The sequence below is a fragment of the Scylla paramamosain genome, chromosome 25 (assembly GCF_035594125.1).
Source record: "Scylla paramamosain isolate STU-SP2022 chromosome 25, ASM3559412v1, whole genome shotgun sequence".
Taxonomy (NCBI): Eukaryota; Metazoa; Arthropoda; class Malacostraca; order Decapoda; family Portunidae; genus Scylla; species Scylla paramamosain.
The window spans coordinates 1,377,501-1,399,467 of record NC_087175.1 but is presented as its reverse complement, the minus strand read 5'-3'; the positions used below and the strand labels follow the sequence as shown (position 1 = coordinate 1,399,467).

Here is a 21,967-nt window from a genome sequence, read left to right as displayed (position 1 = left end):
ATGGAAAGCCTGGCTATATTTGGTGTGTGTGTGTGTGTGTGTGTGTGTGTGTGTGTGTGTGTGTGTGTGTGTGTGTGTGTGTGTGTGTGTGTGTGTGTGTGTGTGTACAGGTAATAAAACAAGTAAGTAATAAAAAACACTCAGCAATAAACCCGTGCAGTCTAGTGTGTGTAAGTCAGCAAAATAAAACAACACACACACAAAAAAAAAAATAAATAAATAAATGAAAATGAATAAAGTGAATATTGCAAACACTGAGAAGAGAGAAAAAAAGCAAAGATTATATGGAAAACAAAAAAATATATCATATATAAACAATAAAAAAGAAAAAAACTAAAGCATTTGCACATACAACACAAGCTTTACTATTAAAAAAATACCAATAAGTAGTGAAAAATATGAAAAACAAACTAAATAGCAAAATAAAACTCAACTTGAGAAAGAAGACAAAAGAAAAGAAAAAATTTAAACAATAGATGCCATGATTATTTCTCGCACTTATAGCAATTTATGGTTGCATTTATCCATGCTGGCAACTCTGCTTTAGGTGTGCACGTACAAATTAAAGCAAATCATTAATAAAAAGATGCAAAAAAAAACAAAAATTAATAATGAGATGCAAAAGAATGGTAATTAATCTCTCTACTATTTCTGAATCAGCTAAAAGATACAATGAAGAATGAATGACATAATGCAAAGGATGGTCATAAACTTCTGTACCTCTCCTCAATAACCAATAAACAAAAATGAAACAAAGAATGATAAAACTAAACCGACGACAATAGACTTCTGTACTTCTTCTCGATAATCAATCAGCACAAAACAATACAAAGCAATAAATAAATGAATAAATACAGATGGCAAACAGTTAATACAGTTACTCAAAAAAAGAAAAAAATATTGCATTAAATCTACAAGTTTACCAGAAAAGCCCCAAGAAAGGAAACAACAAGCATAACACATACACTTAAAACGTACGCATAAACAAATAAATTAACCAGAAAAACGTAAAAATGAAGCTGACAACAGAGAAATAAATCAAGATCAATAACGTAGCTGAAATGGAACAAAACAGGTCAAAACAAAAGATCTGCGTAATAAGGAACGTAAAAATGTGAATGAATCTGTACAGAGAGATAAATATTTGTTGTCATTTACGTACAGGTCTCCAAATGATTACAGAGGCATAAATATTTAATGTTATGTGTTTAAAGGTCTCCAAATGTGTGCAGAAAGGTTAAATATTCGGTGGAATGCATGTGCAGGTTTCAAGTTTTATCAAGTAGTAACACAAGTGGATATAACCTGTGATTTGAAGGGTTTTACAAGTACATTTACAAGGTACAAAGGCAAATGGTACAGGTTAATTGTGGTTTATGAGTGAGCTGTGTTTAAAAATAGCACTCACAGTTTAAGGTTAAATAAATAAATGAATGAATGAATGAATGAATGAATAATACATAAATGCTTTGTTGATATGTAGTTGTTTATTTTTTCTGATTATTTGTCTATTTTACTTTATTTTTATATCTATGAATGCTATTTTTAAACAATGTAGATTCTGAATATTTTACCAATTAACGCTTTTCACAGTATCTTTCTAGCCAATCTCCTTTTTTTATATTTCTATATGCACTGGCCAATTCAGCATTCTTAAATCAGTAAAATTATAAAATTACTGTATACCTGATTTCAACAAACATTCACTAAACCCACAATCACCTGTGCTTTTATACCACACTTTACAAAAACAATGAAAATAAAGCAAAGACTGAATAAAACAAGATACCTATTACATACCTCACCCCCTCCTCTCTCTCTCACCTACACACACACACACACACACACACACACACATGCAAAAAAATTAGTAAATATGGCATACAAAAACACAACTATAAAAACCTAAAAAAAAAAAGAAAAAAAGAAAACTAATATAAAATTCAAACACACAACACAAAAAAATAAATAAATAAAAAAAATAAGCTTGCATACAAAAATAAAACATAACTAAATATACTTCAAGTGTGTTGCTACAAAATCAAGCAAGTGGGAGGAGGAGACTCTACATTATTAATTCTGTGACACCAACCTCCCCAACAGTGCTCTCAAGTGTCAATCTTCGCACACACTACACTACATTGCGCCTTCCTCACTCCATCTACACAATGTATCCTCAAAAAAATTCTGTGCTCTATGTGTGTGTGTATGTGTGTGTGTGTGTTTGATTTTAAATAATCTTAACCCTATGATTGTCACTTGCTACACCTTTCCCTAATCACCAATCGCTCTGAAACACCTCTACTTGTTCTACAGCCACATCCAATCTTTACACTGGGTAGAAATTGCAAAATCTATTCTTTTCACTCATAGCTTTCTTGGGAATGGTTATAAAGATTTTGTACAATTCATATTGTGGTGGTAATTGTTTTGTGTATAACTGAGAGGATTAATAAATCATACACTAGCTATCATCCAATCTTTATACTGGGTAGAAGCTGCAAAATCTATTCCTTTCACTCATAGCTTTCTTGGGAATGGTTATAAAGATTTTGTACACTTCATATTGTGGTGGCAATTGTCTCATGCATAATTGAAAGAGTTAATCAATCATACACTAGCTAAGATATGTGAGTGTATCTGTGTTTAAAGTGCCTTAATAAATCACACGCTTTGATATGCTAGTGTGTCATCTGTGTCGTGTTAAGGAGGCAATGGGGTTTATGTCTCCACAATATACATTAATGTCTTGCTCCTGCTTTCTAGTATCACTGACACTGTTATTCCAGTTAGTATCATCATTACTATTACACAATGTGGCATTACATTTTAAAAAACTACACAATTATTCTGACAAGGTGAATTTCGCCATGCGTAGAAGCAATACCTTTCATAATAATAATAATAATAATAATAATAATAATAATAATAATAATAATAATAATAATAATAATAATAATAACAATAATAATAACCTATCTATCTAAATATCCGGCCAGTAATCCCATGTGAGGCAGCCCAGGCAAAGCACCACACACACACACACACACACACACACACACACACACACACACACACACACACACACACACTCTTATCACTGAACAGACAAAGCAAAAAACTGAACAGGTAATAATAACAGGAACAAGAATTATATTACAAAAGCAATATTCCCCCCCCTCTCTCTCTCTCTCTCTCTCTCTCTCTCTCTCTCTCTCTCTCTCTCTCTCTCTCTCTCTCTCTCTCTCTCAGGCCCACATAAGGCTCTCCACAACACACCAACACCACAGTTGATATAAGCTCCATTCCAGTCACCACCCAGCCAGCCACACAAAGCCAGCCATCTCCAAGCAAACTAACACTGCCAATGTGAATCCCAAAACACCACTTCTCACTCCCAAACTCACCAAAAACAGAATCTATTCATGAGAAAAACAAAAAATTCCAGCTCCAAATCGTGTTTGTTATGGCGCACACATGGACACACACACATACGCATACACACAAAGCTGCCCCACACATGACTAAACTAAACTAATCCACCTCCTCCTCTTTTTCTCTCTCTCCATCCCCCTCCTTCAAAATCAAGCAGGAGGAAGACAAGGAAGAGGAGGAGGAGGAGGAAGACAATATAACAAACATACATACAAATCAAAGTCACACACAGCAAAATACCTCGAAAAACGCACACACGTACACACACAAGGCCTGTAAACCTGTGCACGTGCGTATGTGAAAGCATACAAGAGGACAAACCCTACAGTGCGAGGTGGGAATGATCAAATATTACTGGTGCCTTACTGGGGACAATGGGGGGGTGGGTGGTGGTGGAGTAAGTAGGTGGTATGGTACTGTACTGCATTGCAACCCTGTCTATCACCTTTCAGTATCAATGGAGGGCAGCAAAGGGAGCAAAACAGGGAGGAGTCGCACTACATTACATTTGGCAGCATCAGGCAAGTGTGAAGCGTTCAAGCCAAGTCTTAACGCCATGCAAGGGACGGGAAGCTATGTTACGTTAGCAGATGGTGATAAAAAAACATCATTAGTCAACCTATATGTCTTCTAACAAGGTGGCTGTGATGGGGCCTGATGGGGCTTTGAAGGGCAGCCCACTCGGAAGGTAATAGTATTTATTAACTCTGGGTGCTGGAAGGAAAGGCAAAGGAACCAAGGATGGGGCAGCTGTGAAGGGTAGGATGTGTATAAAGTTCCCCTCAAATATAGCCTTATAATCTGATACTGGGGCAAGGGGCTGGCAGGGCTGGCTAATGTGTGGCTGTGGGGGAGGTATTCAGTAGATGTGCAGCTGAGTTTTTTACATTAATATTTGAGCCTCCCCTCTTCTCCTCAAATATAGCCTTATAGTTTGGTACTGGGGCAAGGGCTGGCAGGGCTGGCTAATGTGTGGCTGTGGGGGAAGTACTCCATAGATGTATAGTTTTGTTTTTTTGATGAATAATAGTTGAGCATCCCCTCTCTCTTCTGTGACAGTGTGTGTGTGTGTTGGGATTACAGCACAGGGCTCTCCAGATGCCCTCAGGAACACCGTGCGTGTCTCTACAACAGTGCGAGACAAGCACGAGTCGGTTGTGATGCTGCCATATGTTTGGACCCTTGGAGGTGATGCCAGGTAAGTAAGCATGTGTAAGTGAACAAGTGAGCGAGTCTCTCCCTCCCTCCCTCTCTCTCTCTCTCTCTCTCTCTCATGGCAACACCTCCTTGGGACACCACAGGACATCACACAGTTCACATACTCCTGGTTTGGACTTTTTTCACCACATCACTGTTTCCAGCAGAGCTTGACAGAACAGTTCTTCTCACTTTACTCTTCACACAGAGTTTGCAGTGGCTTTGGCAATGTTTGCTACTCTGTGAAGGCAGTAAGCTAAAGCTGGCATTCATTTCCTCTTGAAGGAGATGAAGCAAACAAACATGGTTTCTAATGACAGCAAGTAGAAATTTCTACTCATACCAATAATTTTACAATGGTAAGACCACTGCTGCTGCAGCACCAAGACTGTTACCAGTCAACCACCTCTTCTGTTTACTTTTCATTAACACATCTATACACTGCACTATTGCCTTCTCTTCTAATCCAATACAAGTACAAGACACAGGTGAAGATTAATTTACAAATGTTCAATTTAGAATCCTCAAAGTTACAAATTAAATAATTTCAGATTATAAAATGTTAACTGTAAAATTTTAATTTTGTCTTGCATAATTTCCAAATATTGATTTTGCACTTATGAACGAAAGATGAAATAAAAGAAAAGAAAAATGTGAAGAAAACATTAAATGAAAACATTTTTTTTAATCTATGCTTAATTTTGATTTTCATTTGTAAGGAATGTAAATCATTCATAAACTGTGATTCACCTGCACTGTGTACTTGTACAGCCTTGAGTCAGCGTCAGGCACAGTCCTGCACTCACTGGTGTCTCTCCTCAGGGGGCCAGAAACACCCGCCATCAATCCTGTCACTTCACAACGACTGTGAATGAAAACCACTCATTTCTTTTATCCAAGAAAGCAGCATCTTCCTGGCATACATCAGTCTGTAGCTTTGCATACATCAGTCTGTAGCTTTATTGCTGCCAATGTTACATTTACTCTCTTTGTATTCTGCACACTTTCACAGCAGGAGAGTGGGGGATGCCGGGGAGGGGAAGGTACAAGGGGTGTGCTTTGGTGGTGGTGGTGGTGATGGTGGTGGGGACAGTGAAGATGAAGTTGACTGGGAAGGATAGATAACAATCAGGGAGGGAGGCAGAGGGGGATTCAGAATAAAAGGGAAGGACAGAGGGAATGAACAGAAGGAAGCTTGCTAAGACAAAGACAATATTAGTATTCAAAACCGAGACAATTCATGGCAGGGAGGAGCGCAGAGTTAATGGGAGAAGACGAGGGAGGCAAAGGGCAACAGTCTGGGGTATAGGACGAGGAGACGGGGAGAGGAGAGGAGCAAGGGATGGGGGATAGAGGCTCACCCATCACCAAACCTCATTCCAGCCTCCCTACAGAAACAAAACTAGAGAGAAACAAGAATAAGATCAATATCAGCAGTCTAACTCTCCTCCCTTTCCAGCTCTCTTGTAGTACTACTAGCAAGAGAGAGAGAAAGAAATGTATTATCTATCAACCTTCATCTCCTGTCCTCTCTTTCCCTGCCATGTAAGAGTACTGGCAAGAGATGGAGGAAATGAATTCTCCACCTCTTTTTCTCTCTTGTAGTAGTACTAGCAAGAGAGAAAGAAGGAAGGGCATTCTCCTGTCTCAATCTCATGTCCTCCCTCTCTCTCTCTCTCTCTCTCTATCTCTTGTCGTAATTACAAGAAAGGAAAACAGGAGACAAGACAAGTGGCTGGTATAAGGAGGGTAAAGATACGTAAGAGAAGTGTAAGGAGAGGAAGAGACGAAGACTCCTACTGTGGCTGCCCCTTGGAGGAAGTTAAAAGAAGTCGCATGAATAGATATTTCGATGATACATTTCTATATTACTGAATAGATAATGATCCAAATATCTACTTTCTAGTCTTACTTTAATCATTTTTCAACTTTATCTTCCCCTCAATTGTAACTTATAAGGGAGGGCAAAGCAACAAAATTGGAGACGAAAGAACTTGGATGTTAAGATACAGATAAACTGCCACACCCTTCCCCCAATATGACTCAGGGACATGGCAAACTGACCCAGCTAGCCACACACAAATATGCCCCGGCCAGCACAGGAGGAAAAACAAAGTAGGGGAAGATAAGTACCACACATTAGGCATTCAGTGTTAGAAGCACTTACACCTAAAATAAGCCACTCAAAGAAAAAAGTAAACAGAATAAAATAGAAAAAAGAAGAAAGGTTAGCTATTATAGGCAAACTTTGTAACCATAGGCCTACTGATTACTGGCAACTTCCCTTTTGTTCTGATACTGAGTGCCTTACACATTCCTACCTGACAAAGGCACCACTGGGGGTTACAGGTGCCAGAACCCAAAAGTACTCATAGGTGCTTCAATCCTGGTGACACACTAAGTTAAACAAGTGCAGTGGACAGGTGTAGAAAGCCAATGAGATGCCCTTCAACTAGACAGGTGCAAGGACAGGTGTAAAGAAGCCAGACAAGGTTGAGGCAGGTGACATGGTGAGCCCCAAACCCTCAACAAACACACACACACACACACACACACACACACACACACACACACACACACACACACACAGGGCCAGTAATTAGAAACACTTTGCTCTTTCTTTCTGTCACCGATACTATTTTCAAAGGCTGCAGAGATGATTAGCCAGGTTCTCAAGAGTGTTTCTCCTGTTCATAATGTAGATATCTTGTTCATCTGCCACAAGAACCATAAAAACACCCCTGAAAACCCATGTAACATCACCTAGAACCTTTTGAAAGTAGTAGTGCAGCCAGAGGCATTTCAGAACACAGCCCATAAACACACTCCATGCATGACCCCTTACGGAAGATGCTGATGCTGGGTGTGGTGGCGGCGGCGGTGGCGGCTGTCCTGCCTGGCGTGGCGGAGGTGTGGTGGGGGGCTGGCATCACCAGGGGAGGGTGGCGGGGGCTGCGGCGGAGGTAGTGGGTGCCAGTCTTCCTGTGCCGCTAAGCATGTGAGGTGACCAGTTGGCAAACTTTTGCTCTCCCCGGCCACTCTGTTCCTCCGGCGGGGTTCTCGGGGTGGGTGCTGGTCCATGCCCCCACCCCCGAGCCCCGACAGAGCCGCCCGCCCCTCCGCTGACTCCTGCCGTCTGTGTCTGTGTCCCTCCGACTTGTTCGACGCCCGAAAACTGTTGCTCCTGCACGGATTGACACACACGCGCTCACTGACACGCCCGCCTCCCCATCCCGCCCCGCCCCATCTGTCGTGGGGGTTGAGGGGGTGAGGGGGTGAAGGGGACGGGCTCAGGGTGGTGGTGGTGGTGGTGGTAGTACAGGGGGTGAAAGCTTAAGTTGTTTGGTACATTGTAAGGTTAGGATGTGGTTCGGATGACTAGTACTGTTATACTCTTCCTCTTCTTCTTCTACCTTCTCCTCCTCCTCCTCTTCCTCTTCTTCTTCCTCCTCCTCCTCCTGACTTGTCATCATCACAATTCTATCATCACACTAGTTCTTCTTCTCCTCCTCCTCCTTCTGTTTTTTCTCCTGATTCTTCTCCTCCTCCTCCTTCTCTTACTCTTATCATTATTTCCTCTTTCCTCATTCTTCTATTCCTCCTCTTCCTTCTTCTTTTACTCATTCACCTTCTTCTCTAAGCTTTCATCACCATCTCCTCCTCCTCTCTCCTCTCTTCATTCTCACCTTCTAATTTGTGAAACATTTCCATATCAGAACCTTAATGCATTCTCTCTCTCTCTCTCTCTCTCTCTCTCTCTCTCTCTCTCTCTCTCTCTCTCTCTCTCTCTCTCTCTCTCTCTCTCTCTCTCTCTAGAAGAATGAGAAAAGGATTAGACACAAGTACAGACGAGCCTAACATTGCTCCCCCCCCCCCCCTCTCTCTCTCTCTCTCTCTCTCTCTCTCTCTCTCTCTCTCTCTCTCTCTCTCTCTCTCTCTCTCTCTCTCTCTCTCTCTCTTCTATAAACCAATCAAACATCATTATCCTATCTCTCTGTCTGTCTGTCTACCAAACACTCACTCACACGTGCACACACAGACAAACAAACATCATTACCTTCACACAGACAACCATCACTACCCTGTCTCTCACTCATATAGATAAGCAAGCATTATTATTCTCTATGTCTCTCTGTCTCTCTGTCTGCCTCTCACACAGACACACAGACACACAGACACACACACACACACCTTTGCCGAGTAATCTGGTGAGGGCCGCAGGTGTTGTGGTTGCTCTGGTCAGACGCAATGATTTCAAAGCCATTTGTGACCTTCTTGCCCTCCTCAAAGATGAAGTGTGTGTTGAGCCAGGCACTAAACAGCTTATCCTGCAGCACGGACAGAGGGGGAAAGATTAGGTTAGGTTCGGTTGGGTTGGGTTTAGGTGAGGTGAAGCTACGTGTGGTTAGGTTAGGTTAGGTTAGGTTACATTGGGTTTAGGTTAAGTTAGGTGAGTTTGGGCTTAGATTAGGTGAGGTGAGGTTAGGTTAGGTTATGCATAGATCAAATGGAAGACAGTAAACTAGAAAAGAGAATAATAGTGTCAGATGTAAAGAGTGAAAGGCTACGAGGGGATAAGTGTGTGTGTGTGTGTGTGTGTGTGTGTGTGTGTGTGTGTGTGTGTGTGTGTGTGTGTGTGTGTGTGTGTGTGTGTGTGTGTGTGTGTGTGTGTGTGAGTGGGGTACCTTGACTGGCTTGCTGGCTTGGTATATAAGAACTGAAAAAATATAAAGAGATAGAATGACACACACACACACACACACACACACACACACACACACACATTTTAACAACAGTTGGTCCATTAATCTCTCTCTCTCTCTCTCTCTCTCTCTCTCTCTCTCTCTCTCTCTCTCTCTCTCTCTCTTGCACCCTTTTCCTAACCTTCAATTTCTTTCCTCTTTCTTCTTGTCCATTTTTCTCTAGAATTTCAATAACTTCCTTGTGTTGTTATTCTCTCTCTCTCTCTCTCTCTCTCTCTCTCTCTCTCTCTCTCTCTCTCTCTCTCTCTCTCTCTCTCTCCCCAAGACTCACCGTTCGCCTGACAAAGTTGGTCCTTTTGAGTTCAATCTTGATGTCCCCTGAGATGGGTCTTGCTACCTCCTCCTTGACCAGCAGGTGCAGTGCCTCCTTCCCCTTCTTCACCTCACACACCTGCGTGCTATACCCTTTCTTGTTGGTGTGGGAGCTCACCACCAGGTACACCTCTGAGTTGGGGAGGGGTAGGGAAGTGGTACAGGTGGGTTACAATGCTACGTGTTGGGTAAATAAAAGGAGTGGTAGATTTGAGGTGTTTTATGTTTAAAGGGAGATGAATAGGGATGATTAGGAAGACAGGTAAAATAAAAGTAGGGAAGTGATAGGTGAATAAAGGATAGACTGAAAGATTTAATGTAGAGAGAGAAAAATAAGGAAAATCAAGGAGACAAAGAGGAGAGGTAAAGGATAATTAATAAAAGTAAGACGGATGAAAGGGAATAAAAGAAAGGAAGATGGTTCGTAAATAAAGGAAAGACTGATGGATTTAAAATACGTAGAGAGAAAAAATAAGGAAACTGAATAATAAGTAAATGGAACAAGAATAACTAGGAAATACATATACCAAATTTGATGAAGATAGAAAGAAAGACAAAATAAGAAGAAAAGTAAGTAACGAGACAACAAGAAGTAAATAATGCAAGAGTGACACTGAGGACAAGAGAACGAAAGACGCATGAGGGGGGAAAATTAAGCAAAGAAACTGTGAAAATAAGAAGCACAACAACCACAAAGAGGATAGAGAAAAAAATTAAGGAGAAAGGTATCTAATAAATAATAGAAGAATAAACACACACACACACACACACACACACACACACACACACACACACACACACACACACACACACATACCTGAGTTGACGCTGGAGAGGGGTGGGGTCATGCGTGCCTCCCGCAGTCGCACATAAGGTGGGTTATAGTTAAAATTGGAACTGACTAGTTTGGCATAGTATTCCACATAGCGTCTTTGGCTGGGGATCGTCACACCCTGAGAGAGAGAGAGAGGGAGAGTGGGAGAGAGAGAGAGAATTCAATTACCAAATGCTGCGTTTACTGCAAATGTTTATAGTATTAAAAAAAAAGTAATAATAGCACAGTATTAAAAAAGTGAAACACAAACAATGTACTTATCTCAATTTGAAGGATCTAAACGGAACAGAACATTACAAGCTAAACTCAATGCAATGTAAATATGTAAAGACAAATGATAAACGGCACAACCAACAACAACATCCATGAACTCAATAAATAGCTAGTACTTCTTCACCTAAAATTTTACACTAAAAAAATAAATAAATAAATTTCAAAAAATTACAAAAAGGTACACACACACACACACACACACACACACACACACACACACACACACACACACACACACACACCCATAATACCTTCCTTAAACCCAATAAAAGACTAACATATCTTCTTTTTGTGACTGTTACTGATGCCTCACATATTTAATATACAGGAGGAGGAGGAGGAGGAGGAGGAGGAGGAGGAGGAGGAGGAGGAGGAGGAGGAGGAGGAGGAGGAGGAGGAGGAGAGGCGTATAGTGGTGCTGAAGAAGACAGAAGGGATTTTACAGAACACAGCAAGCCAGACTCAATGCACTGAAACCACAAACAGGTTACAAAATAGGTAGATAGATATATACACACCCAACCCCCAACTAAAGCTCAATATAAACCAACCACACCTTCCCTCCACAACTCTTAACTGACCAATACACAAGCACACTAAAAAATAAAAACACCTTCTCTCACAAACTCTTAACTGACCAATAGCCAAACACACTAAAAAATAAAAACAAAACTTACAAAATCCAGCCACAGACACACGCACATATAAACCGACACCACCGCCTTAAGACTGGCAAAACCTCCCCTCTCAGCGACCTTCACCGGCCCACACCTCACGTACTTTTCTGTCAAAGGTTCTCTTGTCCCCGTAGAAGTCAAGAGCCTCCTGCGCCAGGCGAGTGTAGTGGCAGTGGAGGAGGTAGCAGCAGATCATGACTCCTGTGCGGCCCTGCGGAGAAGCGAGAGGGGTTAGAGGAGGGCAGGTAAGAGGGGTTAACAGTGAGATAGTACACTAGTAATGGGAGTGGTGGGATGGAGTGTCTAAGTAGTGTAAGTGAGGATAAGAGAGGTGGTGTGAGATTGATAGGAATGGTTAATGAGAGGGTGACAGAGTGGTGTAAACTAGGATAAGTAAGGGAGGTGGTGTGAGTGAGAGAGCGACAGAGGTGGCGTGGATGAGAGGAAGTGACAAATACATACAACTACACCCCTCCACACACACACACACACATATAGACACCCATTCTCCATACAAACACCTCTCTACACACATACACAAGCACCCACAACAAGCACCACACCCACACGTAAACACAGACACACCTCCCCACACACCCACACAGCCACACACCTTCCCCCACACAGTCACACCTACACCCCTTCCCCACGCATCCACCTGCAAAACACGACCAGGTAAACATAGCCAGATACCTTGCCGGCCTTGCAATGCACCACTGCCACATTCTTCTGGTCCTGGGAGAGCCACTTGCCAATGTCGTTGCAGAGTGGCTGGATGTCTATGAGGGGCGGTGGGTTGTGGTCCGCGAAGGGGAAGGTGCGCACTCTGTTGTGGAAACGTGACTCGTCGTACGAACGGTTCCGCTCTGAACATCTGCAGGAGGGACAGAGAGTGAGTGTAGGAACCAGTAGGAGAAGGAAAGGAGGAAGAAGAGAGTTAGAAAGACGAGGGAAGGAAGGAAAGGATGAAGGAAGGGGAGATGAGAGACCAAAGGAGCATAAGAATCAGTAACATTTCACTCCTGCAGAAGGAAAGAAGGAAGAAGAGAGGTAGAAAGACAAGGAAGGAAGGAAAGGATGAAGGAAAGAGATGAGAGACTGAAGTAGTGTAGGAATCAGTAACATTTCACTCCTGCAGAAGAAAAAGAGGAAGAAGAGAGTTAGAAAGATGAGGGAAATGAGAGGAGAAAAGGAAGGAGAAAGGGAAGGGGAGAAAACAAGAGGGAGTGAGTGAGCCAAATGGAACGAGGAAGAGACGTGGAAAAGGAGAGGAAGAGAGAGAGAGAGAACCAGCAAATTAAATCTTTTACTGAAGGAGGGAAAGAGAGACAGAGGCAATGAATGAAGGAGAGAGAGAGAGAGAGAGAGAGAGAGAGAGAGAGAGAGAGAGAGAGAGAGAGAGAGAGAGAGAGAGAGAGAGAGAGAGAGAGAGAGAGAGAGAGAGAGAGAGAGAGAGAGAGAGAGAAAACTAGTACACTAAATCTTTCACTGCTGTAGGAAGGAAGGAAGGAAGGAGGGAAGGAAGGGAGAAAGAGAGAAAGGGAGGAAGGAAGGAAGGAAGGAAGGAAGGAAGGAAGGAAGGAAGGAAGGAAGGAAGGAAGGAAGGAAGGAAGGAAGGAAGGAAGGAAAGGGAAGGAAGGAAGGAAGGAAGGAAGGAAGGAAGGAAGGAAAGGGAAGGAAGGAAGGAAAGGGAAGGAGTAAGTGAATAAATACATCATTTCACTGTTGAGAGAGAGAGAGAGAGAGAGAGAGAGAGAGAGAGAGAGAGAGAGAGAGAGAGAGAGAGAGAGAGAGAGAGAGAGAGAGAGAGAGGAAGGAAAGAGAGGAACAAGAGAGTGGAAGGAGAGAAAAAAGTATTAAAGGGAAGATGAGGATAGGAGGAGGAGGAGGAGGAGGAGGAGGAGGAGGAGGAGGAGGAGGAGGAGGAGGAGGAGGAGGAGGAGGAGGAGGAGAAAGGAAGGAAATGGAGCAACAAATGAACTGAAAGGGTTGGAAAGAAAGAAAGAAAGAAAGAAAGAAAGAAAGAAAGAAAGAAAGAAAGAAAGAAAGAAAGAAAAAGAAAAAAAGAATAACAAAAAAAATAAAAGTGAGAGGGAGATAGACAAAAAAATACAAAATAGCAGAAATACATATTTTAAACAAACATACAAACATACATACATACAAACTGGCACATACACTCATACACTCACCAAACATCGACTCATTTCTCACTAATACAAACACACACACACACACACACACACACACATACAAGCACCGACTCCCTTCCTCTCTCACTCACAAACATACACACATACACACAAACAAACACTGACACCCTCCCTCTCCCTCTCTCTCTCTCTCTCTCTCACACTCAGAAACATACACACGTACAAACACTGACGCCCTTCCTCTCTCACTCACAAACATGCACAATGACACACAAACACACATACAAACACACTCATTCATTCACTCTTATCTTTTAATTTCATCCATAAGAACACTCATTGAAGAAAGATAAACTGGCACAACACACACACACACATACAGACACACTCCTCACAGATTATATATTCGGTAGTGGTCCTTGTGTCTCTCCTCCAGGAAACGAGACACATCATCAATGTGGTTGCGGTACACCCCTTCCAGCTTCTGGGCGGGAAATCCCATAGCAATGAGCCTCTCTGTGATGTCTGGCAACGGGAATGTTAAGGAAAGCAGCCGGCAGGGTCTTGTGGGCTTTTGTGATTGGTTGGGGTGGGTGGGTGTGGTAGGTGGGCTAAGTTAGGTTGTGGGGGGATGGTAGGGGCTGTGTGTTTGTGCAATTGTGTGTGTGTTTCTGTGTTTGTTTGGGTGTGTTTGTGTGTGTTTGGGTGTGTTTTTTAGAAGTGTTAGTTTGTGTGTGTTATTACAGCAACATGCAACAAACAAATCACAAACAGAACACAAAATTACCCACAACAACATAACACACTTCAAAAATCTTACACATTTACTCCTCTCCTCATTTCTCTAAGTACGTATACAACAAACTTTACAGAGAACAGAACGATAGGCAGGCTAGCAATCCAAAGTCAAGTCACTTCCAACAAGCCTGCAGTGAGTGAGGAAGGAAGGAAGGAAGGAAGGGAGAGAAGGCAAGAGTAGTACAGGTGTGTAGGTGCAGGTATGGTGCCAGTAAAGATGAAGGGATGGAATGTAGGGAGCGTTTGAGGGGACAGTAACCCTATTTCTAAGACCATACACTGTCCACTGCTTTCCAAAGGCTTTGGTTGAAGTGACACAGGTTTTCAAGGGTGTTTTTATGGTTTTAGTTGGCAAATAACATGATTTCTACATTAGTGGAGGGAGAAACAGCCTTGAGAGCCCAGCTAATCATCTCTGCAGCCTTTGAAAATAGCTGTGATAAAGTTATATAGGGTTTTAAGGATGTTTTTATGGTTCTAGTGGCAGATTAACATGATTTCTACATTATTGGAGGGAGAAACAGTCTTGAGAACCTGGCTAATCATCTCTGCAGCCTTTGAAAATAGTCATGGTAAAATTAAATAGGGTTTTCATGTGTGTTTTTATAGTTCTACATTATTGGAGGGAGAAATAGTCTTGAGAACCCAGCTCATTGTCTCTGTGGCCTTTCAAAATAGTCGTTGTGAGAGAGCAAAGCATTTCCGAACATGAACCTTAAGGTGATCTGGCCAAAGGGAAAAGATGGTTAAAGGGAGTTACTTAATAAGAAGAGTATAGATGAAAGTAATAATGCTCTAGATACAGTAGGGGCAAGAAGGTAAATTATAAGGGAATAAAGGAACAGTGTCAGTGTATTTGAAAGAAATGGGAGAAGAGGATTAAAGTGTTGTAGTATGTGAGAGAAAGAAATAAGAGAAGGAGAGGATTAGATAAATAAAAGAGATGAGAGGGGAGGATTAAAGGATGCAAGGATATGTGAGGGCAGGAATAAATGAAGGAAAAGAGAAGTGAGAGAAAGAAATGAGTGAGTTTTTACGACAGAAGAATCAAAGCACAGAAAAAGATTAACAGCCAAAATAAAACACTGACAAATCTCTCTCTCTCTCTCTCTCTCTCTCTCTCTCTCTCTCTCTCTCTCTCTCTCTCTCTCTCTCTCTCTCTCTCTCTCTCCCACACCACACAAATACTCCTGTTGCTCTAATTCACCTGAGGAGCTGCCAGTGTTAGGTCAAAGGTCACACCAGTATTCATTGAGTGACTCCTGTCAGGGCCGCTAACCTTTACCACCAGGGGGGGGTCATGCACTCCACTCTTCAAAGGGGAGGTACAGAGGAGGCCAGGGTAAAATGTTTGGTGTTGGTAAAATGCTGGCTAGGTGTGTGTATGGGGTGGTGGTGGTGGTATTTTAATGTGTTTTGTTTTGTTTGTTTTTTTGTGTGTGTCTGTGTTGGTTCTGATTTGTTTTTGTTACTGTTATTGCTGCTATAGTTGTTATTATCATTGTTGTTACTTTTATCATTACTATTTTTACCAGTATCATTCTTACTATCATCACTACTATTACACCACCACCACCACCACCACCACAACAAATGACCAAACACACATTTTCTCCACAGCACAAAGGCCTCAACAACAGACTCCTATTCATTTATCTATTCACCACTTTCAACAATAAATAATCCCACGACTGACAAAACAATTACTGCCAAACACGACATTTTTTCCACCAACACCCTCATTTGACAACACGCCACTCAGCAACTAACACTACACCTATTACAAAGATTCCCAGTATATACCTTGTTTGTGGTATTATACTTTCCCCACTCTCAGGAGAATCGGGAGCATATCTTTCAAATTTTCTCAGGGAGCGTAAGAGATAATCAAGCGTTCATGACAATATAGAGGAGTCTTACAAATATCTCTAAGGGCAGGAGAGGGATAATTGAACGTCGAGAAGGGAAAATACCTTACAATCTTGTCTTCCCATTCTCTAAGGGCATGTAGACAGTAAAAGTGACAGTGTTTCTCTTCTGTTTCTATGACAAGTAAGAGGAACCACCCCCCCTCCTCTTCAGTGATGGCAAGGGCTTCTCTCCTACCACCTGGCCACCTTGCAGATACCACCACAGCAATGAGATAAGATGTGATTAAGAAGAGGAAATAGAAGATTAGTTGGTGGTAGAAATAAAGAGTGTTGTACATAGACTGTGCAAGAATGTGAACTGAATTTAAATAATCAAAACTAACATTAGAGGAAAGAGAGTTTGTGACAAGGATAAGAATTAGATTACTATATAAGAAAAGGAATTGTACATAGACTACGGAAGAAAAGAAGATGGATTTAAATAATGAAAAACACAAGACAACTATGAAGAACAGGATTATTAGGAGAAAAATTAGTGAGAAGAGTATAATAAGAACTAAATTACTAAACTAAACAACTAAGAAAGATGTACACTCTGGAAAGACACAGGATCAATTCAAATAACCAAAAAAAAAAACACAGGTAACTATAACCTAACCTAACAGCACCTGAAGAATATTTACCAAAGAAAGACTCACAACTACAAATAACATACTCAAAAAAAAAAAAATAAATAAATAAAAACCACTGTACCTTCTCAAAAATATCTATACATCAAATATAATCTAACCTAACCTAACCAAACCTAACCTAACACAGCACCCAAAGAAGACACCCAAGACTCTCAGTTCAGACACCCTCCTGCTGCCTTCACAAGTACAATGGAGAGAGAGAGAGAGACAGCTCATCAACACAGCAGCAGTGACAGTGTTGGATTCCCTTACACCCTGCCTGCCCTTCCCTGCCTTCCTTCCCTGGTACCTCAGACTCGGGAAAGCCCACTAGGTTACACAGCCAGGTGAGAGGAAGTGACTAGTTGCAATGAAAAGAATGTTAGAACAAGATAAGGCAGTGAGAGTGGTTTTAAAGTTCACTGAGTGTGTGTGTGTGTGTGTGTGTGTGTGTGTGTGTGTGTGTGTGTGTGTGTGTGTGTGTGTGTGTGTGTGTGTGTGTGTGTGTGTGTGTGTGTGTGTTAAACTAGTGTTGTTCTTTTATTTTCATCCTCATTCATCTTGAAGCTATGAGAGAGAGAGAGAGAGAGAGAGAGAGAGAGAGAGAGAGAGAGAGAGAGAGAGAGAGAGAGAGAGAGAGAGAGAGAGAGAGAGAGAGAGAGAGAGAGAGAGAGAGAGATCAAAAGGAAGGTGCTGACAACACTTCAGAAGGATTACTGAGAGGATCAAGTCAAGGCGTTTTAAACCAGATTAGGAACTCTTTGCTGTGTAGGAAAAGAAGAAGAAATCCTCAGCCATAACAAAACAAACTGAACTAAACAAAGAATAACGAAAACTGGAGTAAAAAAGAACATGAAAAAACTGAAGTAAACAAAGAATAACAAAAAAAAATTAAATAAACATGGAACAACAAAACAAACTGAAGTAAACAAAGAATAAAAAAAAAACTGGAGTAATAAAGAATATGAAAAAATGGAAGTAAACAAAAAAAAATAAGTAAACAAGGAATAACAAAACAAACTGAAGTAAAAAAAAATAAAATAAATAAAATAACCAAGAATTTAATGCCACCAATAAACCTCCACCTATCCATCCATCTGTCTGTCTGTCTGTCACGTCTAAATATACCCCCCTACACACACACACACACACACACACACACACACACACACACACACACACATATCAAACAACACACAGTACTCAGTGATAAACATTCACCTTTGACCTTTGCCTCTCTCTCACTTGCTAAGAATTGCGAAGAAATATTTACTCAGCTCGTAAATTTGCAGACTAACTCAGTGCATGGTTTGATTTGTTTATGCTAGGTCATTTTAAAGCTTATATTTCTAGGGTAAATCTCTCATTAAGCTTGTACTTCTAGGGTAAATCTCTCATTAAGCTTGTACTTCTAGGGTAAATCTATGGGGACCAATAAGTAAAGAAAAAATGGCCTTTAGGTTAATATTTACCATAGGATTAGTGTGACAGGTATATTACTTTACAATATCTACCAGGCACTTGTCCTTTAGTCTTTGGTGAATGTGCTGTGCCAGATGCAGGACTGTGTAGAGATGAATGAAAGGGTGGCTGAAGGACTATGAGTGCAAAAGAAAACGTTAAATTTTGTTGTGCTTCCATGTATCACAAAAAGACAGCCTTCCCTTGGTAACACTGCGAAGAAACTTAAATTTTGTTGGGCGTTCTAGTGATGGAAACAAACAATCTTCCCTTGATAACACTACAGCAAACCTTCAGATAACATCTCTCCTAGCAACAACAACAACAGGAAGTACCCTACGCCACCATATCTTTCCCCTGTCACTCACTCGCTCACCCAGTCACCCGTCTCCTGCACGTGACAAGCTTTTAGGTATTCAAAACGTTTAGGCAACATCCCTACATGCAACCTCCTAGCAACATGGACAGGAAACACACCACTGCACCGTATCTTAGGCCTGTCAGTCACCCGGTCACCCAGTCACCCATCTCCTGAGAAACTGAACTCATGCATCTGATCTCCCTTCAGGCATAAATATTTCAGACACGTAATATTTCGCACCTTTGTCTCTTCAGCGTTCAATTTACGTGTAAGAAAATAAGGGAAGGAGCTGCAAGAAGCTGTCAGGCCTACACGTGGCAGTCCCTGTATTGCCACTTCCTATTATAGCAATTCTTAAGACGCTTCTACTTCACAATACATAGCAAAATAAAGAGAAAAAAAACAGGTTTGTCCTGAAACTTGGCGTAAGTCGTATATCGGAAAATCATTCTGTGAAATCTCTATAAGACTGAAAGGAAGAAAGACCAACATTATATGCACATAAAGTATACACATAATACTGCTAAAAATACATACATAAAGGAAATATTCAGTAGAAATGCATTATCAATGTTGAAAAATTTAAATCTGCACAGCCACTCTAAGGCTGCATGCTGAGTTAGGCTGGGGTGAGTTAGGTTAGGTTACATATTCTGAAACAGTTCTCCACTACTTTCAAAAGCCTTTAGATGAAGTTACACTGGTTTCTGTGGGTGTTTTTTAAGGTTCCAGTGGCAGACTAACAAGATTTCTACATTATTAACCAGAGAAGCAGTCTTGAGAACCTGGCTAATCACCTCTGTGGCCTTTGAAAATGGTTATGATGAAGATACACAGGTTTTTAAGGGTTTTTTTTTAGGTTTTAGTGATAGATTAACAAGATTTCTATATCATTAACAGGAAAAACAGTCTTGAGAACCCAGCTCATCATCTCTGTAGGCTTGAAAAATAGTTGTGGTGAGAGAGCCAAGTGTTTCAGAATGTGGGCCTCAGTCAAGCCAAGCCAGATAGTAATTTTAACAATTTTACGAGACAAGACAACCAAGTGAGTCATTAGAGCTGTTTGCTGGGATTGACAGGAGTAGTTTGGAGTCAAAACTTTGTCCCTATATGACGTGTTACTGTTATGAAGTGAGAATTAGGTACGTTGCTACATTCTTACTAAGGTATTTAGATTACAAGATGATATGCTAGGTTATGTTAATTTCTCCCAGCATTCACACTGGAAATTACATGTATAAGTTAAATATATTCTCAGTGCCTACTAAATTCTTAAGGCTAGGTTTAAGTTAACTGTGCTCATAGTCTTTGAAGCCCAAGATGAGTTCTTGGGTGTGGCTGGGTTAGTCCACACTGATGTCACATCTCTCACACACACCGCCAGAGCAGGTGGCTGACCAGGAATGACCGGGTGCAGCGTGCATCAAGGTCACTTGGGCAGCAATAATGGAATATATGCAGGTGTTTTTTTTTACTCTCAAATAGTATGTCATTAACCCTTTGACTGTCACTTGGTACATCTCTCCCTAATTACCAATCACTCTGAGACATCTCCACTTGTCCTACAGCAACATCCAATCTTTAAACTGGGTACAAATTGCAAAATCTCTTCTTTTTCACCCATAACTTTCTTGCAGATGCTTATAAAGTCTTCACACATTGCCTCTGGTGCTGCTAATTCTTCCGTGTGGCAGTGAAAGGGTTAATAAAATTGTACAGCCTTAATAAAAAAGTATGTCGCAGCTAACAGTGTGATAGGGGGGCACTCGTCAGCCTGTCCAGGGAGATGTGACAACAATGCAGGACTTGGCAGCCACACCCAAGACCTCATCTTAGGCTCAAAAGACTGGACTGGGTTACTTTCTCCTTGCATTTATATCGGTAATGACAAAGAGAAGCTGAATTTATGCATGGTACTACATTCTTAAGGTTTATAAGCAAGGAGACTGTACACTCGGCTTGGTTAGGTTAAGCTTCATTACTTTCTTTTTGTATCTATACCAGCAATGAAAACAAATTAAATATATGTACGATACTATATTCAAAAAGGTTCTCAGGTTAAGGGACTGTGCAATATGTTGGTTAGGTTAAGGTTAAGTTAGACTGTGTTATGTAATTTCTCCTTCCAGTGATATCGGTATAATGTACAGAAATTAAATATATGTACTGTACTGAATTACTAAGGTTTTTTGAGCTGAGACTGTATGCCCGGCTCAGTTAAGTTAGGTTATAACGATAATTTTTTTCTCTGCTTCTATATCGGCAATGGAAAATAAATTGAAGACATGTACAGTACTATATTCTTATTATTGATAGGTCAAACGGCTGCGCTATGCTAAGTTGGGTTGGGTCAGATGACTTACACCATACGCTTATATCAGTGAATGAAGAGAATGAATGAAGGGTGAGTGAATGAAGAGAATGAATGAAGAGTGAGAGTGAATGGAGAGTGAAAGAGTGAATGAAGAGAAGAAATTAAGTGCACAATGAAAAAACTAAAGAAAAAGCAGCCATAGAAATTGAAGTGAGATGGATCAGAGGAAACTAAAGAGGAATTCCACCCCTCCACCTCATCTCCACTAAACCACACCATCTTCTGAGCACTTCACAGCCCCCGCACACGCACTTCACTTGATTGGCAGTTCACTTCATAATAAAAAAAAAAAGACATTTATAAAACAACGCCAGGGGAATTAATTGAAGAGAGGAAATAATTGAAGTGAAAAGTATCAGGTTAAACATAATTTCACCCTTTCTTCATTTCACTGCCTCACATTCTCCCCCAGACACTTCACTTCACAACTAAATGAGGGTGAATAATAAAAAAATGCAGTTTGAAGTTGAAGTGAGGGGGATGTTAGGAGAACTGATGGTAATAATTGATGCATTTTACTCTTTCTCCTTCACTTCACCTCACCAAATCACTTCACATCACATCAAACACTTCACTTGGCAAAAAAAAAAAAAAAAAGAGAACAAATAATTAAAGAAAAAAACATATTGAAGTGAGATGGATCAAGTGGTAAGTACAGACACATTCAACCACTTCCCCTTCACTTCACTTCTCCACATCAGCTCCACACCACTTCACATGCCCGCCAAACACTTCACTGCACCGCAAAAATGAAAATAAATAATAATAAATAAATAAAACGTCCGT

General features: G+C 41.0%; 1 protein-coding gene across 30 annotated transcripts in view; it reads right to left on the bottom strand.

Annotated features, from left to right (window-relative positions):
• The window catches only part of LOC135113069 (phosphatidylinositol 3,4,5-trisphosphate 3-phosphatase and dual-specificity protein phosphatase PTEN-like), a 48,222-nt gene that overhangs the window by 25,650 nt on the left and 605 nt on the right, over window positions 1-21,967 (bottom strand). For 14 of the 30 annotated variants that reach the window (XM_064028013.1, XM_064028014.1, XM_064028012.1 and 11 more), the window contains exons 2-8: window positions 14,041-14,170; window positions 12,186-12,366; window positions 11,596-11,703; window positions 10,525-10,660; window positions 9,667-9,839; window positions 8,824-8,960; window positions 7,478-7,879 (exon numbers count right to left, since the gene is read on the bottom strand). In XM_064028013.1, coding sequence (XP_063884083.1) covers window positions 7,478-7,879; window positions 8,824-8,960; window positions 9,667-9,839; window positions 10,525-10,660; window positions 11,596-11,703; window positions 12,186-12,366; window positions 14,041-14,170 — 1,267 coding nt within the window. Of the gene's footprint in view, window positions 1-3,237; window positions 5,498-7,477; window positions 7,880-8,823; window positions 8,961-9,666; window positions 9,840-10,524; window positions 10,661-11,595; window positions 11,704-12,185; window positions 12,367-14,040; window positions 14,171-21,967 lie in introns of those variants that run through there. The other 16 variants (XM_064028033.1, XM_064028034.1, XM_064028035.1 and 13 more) reach the window with 3 other exon arrangements.